Raw genomic sequence first — 12,646 nt, forward strand, 5'->3', positions numbered from 1 at the left:
GGTCACCATGAGTGAGAGCCAATTGTAGTCAGTGTCTTTCTGGGATAAAAATACTATACTTCTTCTGGTTTCTAACTTGTTTTTGGGCATTAGGTTTGTCAGGATTGACTCTCCCTTTTGCCTTCCATATTCTTCCACTCAAGGTAATTTATGCCCATCCCCATGCCTAGACCTAGATACACAAATAATGTGATCCCAAGTACCAAACTTATATTCTTTAAATATTGGCTCAGTGTTCACTGAGAGCAAAGACTGAGTGCTCTGTGGGAAGGGCACAGAAGGAGCATGGAGAATCCCTGGTGCCAGCCCTCCTTGTTCCCTCTTCCGGAGCACTGCAGCTCTGGTCCCAAACTTAACTACTCTGCTTCTTGCCGACAAGGCCAGGCAGCTTTCTGGTCTCTCTCCTTGCAAGATCGGCTGGTGACCACCTCAGTCACCCCAGGAGGTCGCTGGGTTTCACTCCTTACAACCTACTCATGGGAGCTTCACTTAAAACCACACACATTACTTCTTCCTGGGAGGTCACATGTTCCCAGGAGTGTCTGGGGCGTCTCACACGCTGGTGCCTAGGCATCAGCTGACTAGCCCCTCCCCGTCTCGTTGAGGCCACACGTCCATATTTATCATTTTTTAACAATATGACCACACTCCTTGCCTGTTCTAAGGGGCTAGTGTGGCAGGAGAGGAAAAAAGGGGGGAGTCCTTTTGCACCTCAATCTCTGTCCCCAGGCAAAAGTCTGGCGGTTTCTTTTATCCATCCTTCCACCTTAAGAGTGATGAACCTCCACTGTCCTGTTTCCTTTTTCAGTTCTTCCAATTTAAAATTATCCATGCTCTTGCTAAAATCTGTGCATATATTACAAGCGTCTATTCTTTGTACTTATGAACTTTAATAAATGAAGTTAAAGGAAAAAAATACACTGAACACACACACAGTTGTTAGACAGATTTTCTTAACCAAAAGAGGGACCCCCGCCCCCCCAACCAAAACCCTGTATCAGCGAGTTCCCTGATAGTGACTTCAAAGAGGAAAGACTTGAAGTGGGTTTGTCAGAGAAAGCTCTCTAGGTATTTTGTTATTTGTCAAACCAGACATCTCGTCCCTGCGAACACCTGGTCAATCTCGAGGTAACTGTGTAATGTAATAAGAGTGTTTTTTACACATTATGCAAATACACAGCGCTTTCCTGATGGCCAGAACAATCTGATTCCCGACTTTAATCCCGGCCCCCGCTCCCAGCCCCCGCCTGGTGGCGTCTCCTGCCCGCAGCTCCGCGCCGCCCCAGGTGAGTCCTGCGCGTTCCCCGCTCTGGGGCCCGCGGGAGGGGCTGGAGCGCAGGCGGAGGGCGGGCCGGGGTAGGGGAGGACCAGGATCCGGGCCCCGACTGCAGCTTCCTCACGGTGAAGCCGCATTTCCAGGCACCTCCGCCGCCCTTGCCCGCGCGCGGCGAGCGGCTTTTGGGCGTGCCGCCTGGAAGCGCGGAGCCCGCCCGGCGCGCCCCAGCCCTGCAGATCCGGCCCCGGCGGAGGCGGCCGGACCGCGGAGATGCGGGGCGGGGGCAGGGCGCGGGGTAGGTGACTTTATCCCGCCTCTGTTTGCCTGCCCCGGGGAGCAATGACATCACGCGGCCTTCTCCAGGCGCCGACACAAAGAGCGGGGCGGAGAGGCCGCTGCGGGGGGAGCCGGCGGCCGCTGCTGCCGCCCAGGGCTCTGGGGCCCCGCCGGCCAGGCCCGCAGTCCGCGGCCAGCGTCCTTCCTCCTCCTCCTCTGCCGCCGCCTCCTCAGTCGCCGCCGCCCGCGTCCTCCGCGCGCCTCTGAGCCCGCGCCGGGCCGCGCCGGCCCCTTCCCATGCAGGCGGCGCGGGCCCTGGGAGGGGCGCCCGGAGCCAGCCGCGCAGCATGCACTGGGGGGTTGGCTTTGCTTCGTCCAGGCCGTGCGTGGTGGATCTGAGCTGGAACCAGAGCATCTCCTTCTTCGGCTGGTGGGCCGGGTCCGAGGAGCCCTTCTCCTTTTATGGGGACATCATCGCTTTCCCTTTGCAGGATTACGGTGGGATCATGGCAGGGCTGGGCTCCGATCCCTGGTGGAAGAAAACCCTTTACTTGACCGGGGGAGCTTTGCTGGCCGCAGCTGCGTATCTGCTCCACGAACTCCTGGTCATTAGGTGAGCCGGAGAGAGGGACCCGCACAGGGGCGCCGAGAGGGGCACCTGACTAGGGCAGGGCTGGCGCGAGGGGGGCCCCTGCCAGCCCCTCGGTCACGCTGCCCAGATGCCCAAGCGTCCTGCAATTACCTTTCCCTAAAGGCATTCGGTGGTCACCTGGCCGTGAGGGGCAGTTTGGAGTTGAAAGGAGAATTAAACCGGTGCTGGGAGGGAAAAACATTTGTCTCCCAAAATGCTCTGGGTCACTTGTCGTTATCTATTAAGAAATGTCCTTAGGAGGAGGATCTAAGTGCAGTGTGTTTGCAACAATAGAATTGGGCCCTGCAGAAATAGGTTACACTTTTATGAAATGCCTTGTTTATAAGTAATAATGCTGGAATATTAACTGCTAACCTTATCTTTTACTTAAAGGTTAGTTCTTCACCATCCTTCCCTAAATGTCAACATCAAAAGGCTGAAAAATTGCAAAAGCTCCAGAAACCTGCGGGTCCCTGTTAAAGATGCATGACCAAGTGTAGTGGTGTGCAGCTTTGATGCAGCCTTAACCTGGTTCTCTGCTTCTCTGGTATTGAACGCCAAGCACCATCTTCAGGCTTAGATGTCATTGTTGTGTGAGCAGTAGGACAGGCTAGCACATGGGTGTGTTGGGCATAACACGGAGTCGCCCAGTGCCGTAAACAGTTGCATCCGCTGCCGCAGAATGTTTACAAGATTGAGTTGGAAATACCAGAAAATGGAGGCCCCTGTTGTTGATACATCCAACCGGCACGAGATTTTTGTTTGGGTAGAGTAATACCACAGGGCACTGAGACAGTCATTTGGCTAATTGATACATCAGTTAATGGTTAAAATTTACGTGCATTTGAGCCCTCCGTCACTGGAAGATTACCAGAAGCCCAGTTTTCAATAGCTCAGAATGTCCCTTTGCCAGTATTTTCAAAAGTGGAAGAAATGTGTCCACACTGCCTTATTCCAGTGGAGGAATCCTACACAATAGGTTATAAACAAAGACAGTGATAGGTGACCTTTACTAGCCTGCAGGGATCCGAGAAGATTATTGTGATAGCCTAATGTAGGTATTTGGCCTAACATACATATTTTGAATAGTTGCCATCTCTGAGAGGGTAGGAAATCATTTAGGTTTGGGGAAATGTATTGCTTTTCATATTATTTAGCCATATTTGAGGAAGTTTATTTTAAGCTTGTTGCACATTTAATTCTCTCACTTAACACATTGCTTTGAATCTAGCTGAACCAAACAAAAAAATTTGAAGAGAATTATCTCTCTAGATTATTTGTTAATTGTGCTAGTTTTAGAACTGTATTTCAAGTTAGATTTCAAGCTACCTAAAGAACTAAAACATTTGGGCAGCAATTTAAATGGTAACCCAGTTGTTTCTCAGTTGTATTCTAGTCTAAAGCCCTTGAGGAGATCCCGAACCATGAGACTTCTCAGCAGTGGAGGGAGTGAAGGCTTCACAGGACCAATTTTAAAACAGAGCTTAAATGACCTTGCAGAAACGGTATGGAGCTCAGCTCCCACTCTGGAGTAGGCCATGCCCTGGCAGGTGTGGTCACTGGAGCCTGAAGCGCTCTCTGCCCACAGATAGCTCCTAACTCATTTAGGGGACTATAAACCTCAGCACTGGATGCTTATTTGGACTAAGGAGTTTAATCCTAGGTTGATTCACTTTTTCTTTTTTTTTTTTTTGTTTTTTCTTTTGAGACATAGTCTCGCTCTCATCCATGCTGGAGTGCAGTGGCTTGATCTCAGCTCACTGCAACCTGTGCCTCCCTGGTTCAAGCGATTCTCCTGGCTCAGCCTCCTGAGTAGCTGGGATTACAGGCATGCACCACCGCTTCTGGATAATTTTTGTGTTTTTAGTAGAGATGGGGTTTCACCATGTTGGCCAGGCTGTTCTTGAACTCCTGGGCTCAAGCGATCCTCTGGCCTCAGTCTGCTGAGTTGCTGGGATTACAGGCATGAACCATTACACCTGGCTAATTTTTTTTTAACTTTTTTGTGGAGATGGGGTCTCACGGTATTGCCCAGGCTGGTCTCAAACTCCTGGCCTCAAGCAGTCCTCCCTCCTTGGCTTCCCAAAGTGTTGGGTTTATAGGTGTGAGCCACCATGCTTGGCCAGTTTTGTTTCTGGACTAATGTTTGAGTTGAATTAGACATCTCTGAAGTAATGCAAACAATGAAGAAGGGCTATTTGTGAACACTGAGTAGAGACTTTGCATATATGGGCTTTGCATGTGTGACTGCATTTATTCCTGGCAACTGTTGTTTGAAGCTTGACACCCGTTTCATAGATAAGGAAATTGTAGCTCAGGGAGGTTAAGCAACTTGCCCAAGGTCACACAGTTAAGAGTAGCAGGATCTAGATTCATATCAGAGCCTGCATTTTTTTTTTTTTTTTTTTTTTTTGAGACGGAGTCTCGCTCTGTCACCCAGGCTGGAGTGCAGTGGCCGGATCTCAGCTCACTGCAAGCTCCGCCTCCCGGGTTCACGCCATTCTCCTGCCTCAGCCTCCCGAGTAGCTGGGACTACAGGCGCCCGCCACCTCACCTGGCTAGTTTTTTGTGTTTTTTTTAGTAGAGACGGGGTTTCACCGTGTTAGCCAGGATGGTCTCGATCTCCTGACCTCGTGATCCGCCCGTCTCGGCCTCCCAAAGTGCTGGGATTACAGGCTTGAGCCACCGCGCCCGGCGAGCCTGCATTTTTTTAACCACTGCCTCTTAGATAGTATCTACTTTGGCTGGGCGCTGTGGCTTACGCCTGTAATCCCAGCACTTTGGGAGGCCGAGGCGGGTGGATCACGAGGTCAAGAGATAGAGACCATCCTGGTCAACATTGTGAAACCCCGTCTCTACTAAAAACAAACAAAAACAAAAATTAGCCTGGCATGGTAGCACGCTCCTGTAGTCCTACAGCTACTCGGGAAGCTGAGGCAGGAGAATCGGTTGAACCTGGGAGGCGGAGGTTGCAGTGAGCTGAGATCGTGCCACTGCACTCCAGCCTGGCGAGAGAGTGAAACTCCGTCTCAAAAAAAAAAAAAAAAAAAAAAAAAAAAAAAAAAAAGTACCTACTTTGAAATCAGTTTTGTTGGAAGAAGAGGAAGGAAGAGCAATGTGGAGAACTGAAGCATCGCTCAGGAAGACAGACCTGTAGCAGGTGCCTTTCTTGCAGCCTCTAGGGGAAGAGGAGTGGAGGGGCAAAGGGAAAAAAACAGGCAGGAAGGGCGAAGACCAAGGCTTTAGAGGTTACATGATAGCTACCTCCACTAAGGTGAAATCTAGGTTTCAACAGTCTTTGTAATTTAGGCAGAGAACAAAACAAAATCTGAAATATGTGATATGGAAAATACACCTTAAAATGACTTCCCTGAGTTTACTGGCTATTGTAAACTCTTCCCCAGCCTACCTGGATTTTCTGCTGCATAGACATAACCTTAATCTATGACTATGTCTCTAGAGTGGAAGAGTAAAGTTGACAGGTGAGAATTATTTAGGATGTTTAATTAATGAATATAACCAAAGTAGGTTTTTGGGGGTTTTATCCATGTTTTTTTAGCACCATATTTTTAAATAAATATTGTTCCAACACACTACTTTGTTTTCCCTGAGTAGAGATAGCTTGGCAGCTGTCTTAAATTCAATCAGGCTTTGGAAATTTTTGTTTGTAAATTGAATGACTAAGTAATAACTTCATTACCAGTGCTTATTTGCACTTTTGACACACAGGGTCAGCCTCTTCTAGAACATTTAGTTGGTGAATCAACATCTGATCTCTGCAAACTAACAAATCATCAGCTGTATACAGAGGCATGTTCATCTGTGATATCGTTAGCCCCAGGAATAGTAGTAAACTAGCTAGTTAATGCTCTATGGGTGTCCTCTTCTACAAACTTTATGATAAGGTCACTTTATAAAATACAGCTGTGCGGGAAACAACTCACTCAATCGTCTGATCCTAAATTAGAGAGGAGTTTCTGACATATTGGAGGGAGGGCTCTGGAGCCACACTGTCTGGGTTCAAATTCAGACTCTGTAACCAACCACATAACCCTGGATATGACAGTAAGCTCTTGATGACTCAGTTTTCTCATCTGTAAAATGGTAATAGTAGTAGTAGCTTTTCTCATAGTTGATTAAATGAGTTAACATGTGACATGCTTAGAACAGAGTTTGTCATGGTCAAAATTCAGTAAAACTTGGCCATCATTAGCTGTGACTTTTATCAGAAAGTTCCAGGCTTCAGTAGTCTGAGTCAAACTGGCAGCTTTAATACAACTAACTGAGGAATTGCCCATTTTGGTGGCCTTGAAGTGCTTAAGAGCTGGAAACTGGAGTTATTTCAGAGTCAATCTTAAATTGATGTTCCTTAGGCAAGTTGTTTAACGTCTTTGAGCTTCAATTTTCTTATCTACTATAAAATAGTATAGTATGATATACCGAATTTAAACTATAACAATACCCATTCTAAAGTGTCATTGTCAGAATTAAATAAGTTAATATATATAATATATATAAAGTCATTAGCATATGCTTGGTAGATAATTAGTATCCATTCTTAGTATGACATGGCCCAAATTAACAATTAGAATTAGATCGTTCTGGCTGATGGAGCAGGGATTTTTTGTTTGTCTTCTCTCCTGTCAGTTCTGAAATTTTTGTCTGGTTAATTTACATGAAAATACCACTTTGTGATGGGAATTATTTGACTGGACAAAATCAGTTAATTGTCAAATCTATGCAGTCTTGGAACATCATCTAAATGAGTTCTTGATTTTAAAATCTGACTTCCCAAACATTCCATCTAAATGAAAACATTTCTTTTATAGTAAATATTGCCAGAAAGCAGCAAATATTTTTATTTTTTTGACTTGACAGATATTTTCAAAATGAGTCTGAATTGTGAAGTTGAATGGGCCCTTGGGTGGTAAACTTTTCAAGAGAGTTTGTTTTATTAAATGGGGATCTGCAGGAAGTGGGCATCCATGTGATGAAGAGACAAAGAAATTATTCTTGCTTGGGTAGAAAGAAGCAGGTGTGGCGTTGTACTGGGAACAATGCGAGGGAACCAGAGGCTCAGGGAGGGCCAAGGGGAAGGAAGAGTGAAGTTTATCTGACTGGGAATCGGCTGGGTCAAATGAAGATGGAAATTGCAAAAGGGTCCCGAGGAGTGGGGTATGAATGGGGCTGTATGGAATGATGAGCTTGCAGGGATGAGACCATATCTCTTTGGATGAGAATAAATTCCACTATTACTTAATGCTTGATAGTTCACTAAATAGTTACAGTATTGCCTTATGTAATCCTCATGATAATCCATACAGAATTGGTACTGTCCTCACTCTCCAGGTGAAGATGGTGGAGAGATCTAGGCTAATGTGGCCAGTAAGGGAAGCAGGGCTTGGATTTGACACCAGGTGTCCAGACTTGGAATCCAGCATTCATTCCATTATGTAGTGGTTATTGAAAAACTGTATGCAGGGAAGTCCTCCTCACCCAAAAGAATAGCCAAAGGAAAAGATGGATGCGTGGCTGAGACAGAAGAAAGGGGAAAAGCAGGGGTACTAAAATACATGCTGTATGGTAAAAGTGGGGATGCTGGGAAGGCAGAAAATAAGGAAGACAGAGCTAGAGAGAGAGCATCCAGAAGGCGGGTTCCACGGCGTTACAGGTGAAAGAAGGGTTAGGTGAGGGCATGGGCAGTTGGGAAGAGGGACAAGAATATTCAGTCTCAGTTTCCCTACAGACTTGGGTCATAGCAGAGCAAATCTGCACTGTTATTCCTGGGTCTTCTGGATGAATAGACTGTTTCATGGTATAGTCTAATGGCCAAAAACACAGACTCTGACTTCTTGATTCAGTGCCCATTCTGCCATTTACTAGCAATGTGACTTTGGGCAAGTTAATCCTCTGTGCCTGGATTTCCTCATCTATAAAACATGGTTAGCAGTAGTACCTACTTCATAAGGTTATTATGAAGATTAAAGGAGATAAGACCCGTGAGACCCTCAGAACAATGTGTGACACACAGCAAGCACAGAGTATCATTTTTATCCATCCAGCTTGTCCCTGGCAGGTAAACACAGCCGGCTGGAGAATAGGTGGACCAGTACCAGAAAATGTTCTTGTTGCCCAGAGGCCATAGGTAACAGAAGGAGGTTGGTTGGTGTATAGTTACTTTGCTGAGCCACTGGGGTCGTGGTAATATCATGGGAGTTTGTAAGGTTCTCTTGTGTTTTGACTAAGCTTCCATGAGTACTGGGTGAGGTAAGCCCCTTCGACAAAGTGGTTGCTGGGTGAGGTAAGCCCCTGTGACAAACAGATCTGCTTGTTCACTGAGGAGCTACAACCCTGCAGGGTCCTCTCAAGAAGTAAGGGAACTGAATGTGGATAACATGTGGATTGTTCTTTATTTCTGTTTTGGTTTTGACAGGAAACAGCAAGAGATTGACTCTAAAGATGCTATTATTTTACATCAGTTTGCAAGACCTAACAATGGTGTTCCCAGTTTATCTCCTTTCTGTTTAAAAATGGAAACTTATTTAAGGATGGCTGACTTACCGTATCAGGTACTTGTGTGCAAATATGTTTTCTTCTTATGACATCAGTATCAGGGGATGAGTATTTAACTAAAGGGGGGAATATTTCATCTCACACAGTGGATGCCAGAGGGGATGGGAGCTGAAACTAGCAGTGCCTAGTCCTTGGTAAGAGGGAAATAAAATACTTGGTTCTAGAGTCTGTTGATTTTTACAGATCCAATTTAATGATGGATCAAGAAGGTCTAAACTTTCGAGAAACTCAGCGCCATGATATTTTTCTTTAACAGAGTATTCTTTGGGCTGGGTGTGGTGGCTCACACCTGTAATCCCAGCACTTTGGGAGACTGAGGCAGGCGGATCACTTGAGGTCAGGAGTCTGAGACCAGCCTGGCCAACATGGTGAAACCCTGTCTCTACTGAAAATATACAAATTAGCCAGGCGTAGTGGCGGACCCCTGTAATCCCAGCTACCTGGGAGGCTGAGGCAGGAGAATCACTTGAACTGGGGAAGCAGAGGTTACGGTGAGCCGAGATTGCACCACTGCACTCCAGTCTGGGTGACAGAGCAAGACTCCATATCAAAAAAAAAAAAAAAAAGTATGCTTTGGTTAATAATTTTGACAGGCCTACTGGGCCTTGACAAAGATTGGTGTGCCACTGCCTGATGTGGTTTTTTTACTTTAGGTTTTAGTTTATTGACAGCATTGTATTTTGTCCCTCATGAATCTTGGGGGCAGAAGGCCCAGTACGCCATGAGGTAGATATTTGTATATGTAGTGAGAGCTTTTCCACAGCACTCCATGTTCTGTTTGTGTGACTTTCAGGGAAACACTTGTTCATTTTAGTAGGAAGTAAGGAAGAGGAATGTACTTAAAGGTATATATTTCTCTCTGAGTAATGCTTGAGCTGTGTCTCACAAAGTCAACATGCTGTGTTTTCATAGTCATTCAATTCTATGTATTTTTTTAAAAGTTCACTTATGTTTTTATTTTTAACCAAGTTCTAGCCATATGGAATTATTTTAAGCTTTGATTTTTGTTATCATTTTTAATTTTATGGTCAGAGAAGATAGTCTCTGTGATATTGATTCCTTGGAATTTACTGAAGCTTTGGCCTGGTTTGTAGTTACTTTTTAAAAATGTTGAAAATAATTACATATGCTCTGTTTGGATATAGAGCTCTATATATATCTACTTGCTTAAACATGTTTGGTGTATTATTTAGACCTTCTATATTTCTGCTTATTTTTTGTCTGCTGGTTCTAGCAGCTTCTGAAAGGAGCATGTTAAAATATTCAAGTGTATTTGTTGATTTGTCTCTTTCCTGTCATTCTCTCAGTTCTTGCTTTATGTTAGAGTATTTATATATTTTAGGTTACATTGTTAGGTACATATAAAAGTTCACATCTTTCACTCTTGTTTATTTTTCCAGTATGTATCATCCATTTATGTCTCTTACGATTTTTTAAAAATCTTGAATTCTGTGTTATTAGATATCGAGATAGATTCTCCAGCCTTCTTTTGGTTCATATTTGCTTAGGATATCTTTCTTCATCCTCTCTCTTTCTCTCCCTCTCTCTTTTTGTATTTGTTTCTTGCTTATATCTAATTGGAGAGTCTTTTAATTGGCAACTTTAATCCATTTACACTTATTGAAATGATTGTTTTATTAGAAATTATTTCTAATATCTTATTTAATATTTTTCTCCTTACTATACTTCATTTTAAAATTTTTTCTCATTTCCTGCTTTCTAATAGATAGATAATTTTTTCTCATTTAAAACAAATTATATTTTTATTGTTATTGTAGATACTCTTAAGACCCAAATTTGTGTTTATGCTCATTAATTTGTTAAATGTATTAAAGTCTGTATTTATTCTGTTATAATACAAACACATTAGCAGTTTACGTATACCTTGGGTCTCTCCCTTTCTTCCCAGCCCTCATTCCAGTTATGTTGCTGTTGTCTAAGATTTTAATTCTGGAGTTTTTCGGCCAGGCACGGTGGCTCACATTTGTAATCCTAGCACTTTGGGAGGCTTAGGCGGGTGGATCGCTTGAGACCAGGAGTTCAAGAGCAGCCTGGCCAACATGGTGAAACCCCATCTCTACGAAAAATACAAAAATTAGCCAGGCCTGGTGGTGTGCACCTGTAATCCCAGCTACTTGGGAGGCTGAGGTAGGAGAATTGCTTGAACCCAAGAGGCAGAGGTTGCAGTGAGCCAAGATCGCACCAATGCGCTCCAGCCTGGGTAACAGAACCAGACTCTGTCAAAAAAAAAAAAAAGAAAGAAAAAGGAATTTAGCAGTTCTTTTCCTTTCTTTTTTATCCTTTTTAGACAACAAACTTTACTATGTTATTTGACTAGCCTTATTTACCATATATCTTATTCTAAAGGATTTATCTTTTTATTTGAGAACTTCCCTGATGAATATTTTTAGAGTGAGTCTTTATGTGGCAAACCTTCAGTGGCTTTGCATGCCTGAGAATATTGTTATTATACTCTCACATTTGATAAATTTATGTTCAAAGTTCTTTTCCTTCTATATTTTAAAAATATTAGTCTGGGCATGGTGGCTCATGCCTGTAATCCCAGCACTTTGGGAGGCTGAGACCAGTGGATCATTTGAGGTCAGGGGTTCGAGACCAGCCTGGCCAACATGGTGAAACCCCATCTCTATTAAAAATACAAAAATTAGGCCGGGCGCGGTGGCTCACGCCTGTAATCCCAGCACTTTGGGAGGCTGAGGCGGGTGGATCACGAGGTCAGGAGATCGAGACCATCCTGGCTAACACCGTGAAACCCTGTCTCTACTAAAAATATAAAAAATTAGCTGGGCGAGGTGGCGGGTGCCTGTAGTCCCAGGTACTCGGGAGGCTGAGGCAGGAGAATGGCATGAACCCGGGAAGCAGAGCCTGCAGTGAGCCGAGATGGTGCCACAGCACTCCAGCCTGGGTGACAGCGAGACTCTGTCTCAAAAACAAGAATTAGCTGGGCGGTAGTGGCATGTGCCTGTAATCCCAGCTACTTGGGAGGCTGAGGCAGGAGAATCGCTTGAACTGGGGAGGCGGAGGTTATGGTGAGCCAAAATCACGCCACTGCACTCCAGTCTGGGAGACAGAGTGAGACCCTGCCTCAAAAAAAAAAAAAAAGAAAAAAAAATTCATGTTTATCTCATTCTTCTTTCTCTTTCTCTCTAAATTATCTTAGAGTTTGTATTTAATCTTAATATTCTCAAGTTTCAATATGGCATGTGTTGGTGTGGCTCTTTATATATCCTGTTTGGTCCTTTATAAACTCTTATTATCTGAGGTCTTTCATCTCTTTTGAATTCTGGAGAATTAATGATCAATTTTCTTAAAATATTTCCTTTTCTTTTATGTTTGGTTTTCTCCCCCTTCCTCTTCCTTGATCCCTATTATCTGGATTTTGGAACCTCTGCTTCTATTTTCTGTATCTCTCTATTCTCTACTTGAATTCTTTTCTGCTTCTTTCTGGAAGCATTCCTCTCGCTGAGCTTCCTTTGCATTGCCCTGTGTGTGTTTGTTTGTTTTTGTATCCATCATACTATTTACCCCATCTATTGTGTTCTTTATTTCAACCTTTGTATTTTTCTTCTTAATGTTTTCTTTTAGTTTGTATTAGTAATCTCTTCCTTTATCCATTGGAGGATATTTGTTATGTTACTTAAATTTTTTGGTCTGTCCCAATAATTCTGCTTCATGTGATATAATTCAGTGCATTGCCCTTCTCATAGTAGTGGTACTTATCTAGTTATTTTGGTTTGAGAGCTCCTTTTGCCAGGGATGCCAACTTCTCTGCCTGGGAATTTGTACCGGACAAGGGCTAAAGCCCAGGCCACAGGTCCTGTACCTCTGAGGGATTTAAAAAAAGAAGGGAGGTGAGCCTCAGTCATCCC

The 12,646-nt window shown here is 44.1% G+C and overlaps 1 protein-coding gene across 4 annotated transcripts in view; it reads left to right on the forward strand.

The window, feature by feature from the left end:
* Positions 1 to 1,267: 1,267 nt before the first annotated feature.
* The window catches only part of LOC105499050 (failed axon connections homolog, metaxin like GST domain containing), a 67,986-nt gene continuing 56,607 nt past the window's right edge, over positions 1,268 to 12,646 (forward strand). The window contains exons 1-3 of one of the 4 annotated variants that reach the window (XM_024786815.2): positions 1,268 to 1,286; positions 2,044 to 2,165; positions 8,617 to 8,752. In XM_024786815.2, the coding sequence (XP_024642583.1) occupies positions 2,059 to 2,165; positions 8,617 to 8,752 (243 nt within the window). In that variant the 5' untranslated portion in view covers positions 1,268 to 1,286; positions 2,044 to 2,058. Of the gene's footprint in view, positions 1,287 to 1,419; positions 1,572 to 1,613; positions 2,166 to 8,616; positions 8,753 to 12,646 lie in introns of those variants that run through there. The other 3 variants (XM_024786814.2, XM_071096702.1, XM_011771450.3) reach the window with 3 other exon arrangements.

Source organism: Macaca nemestrina, chromosome 5 (assembly GCF_043159975.1).
Source record: "Macaca nemestrina isolate mMacNem1 chromosome 5, mMacNem.hap1, whole genome shotgun sequence".
Classification (NCBI taxonomy): Eukaryota; Metazoa; Chordata; class Mammalia; order Primates; family Cercopithecidae; genus Macaca; species Macaca nemestrina.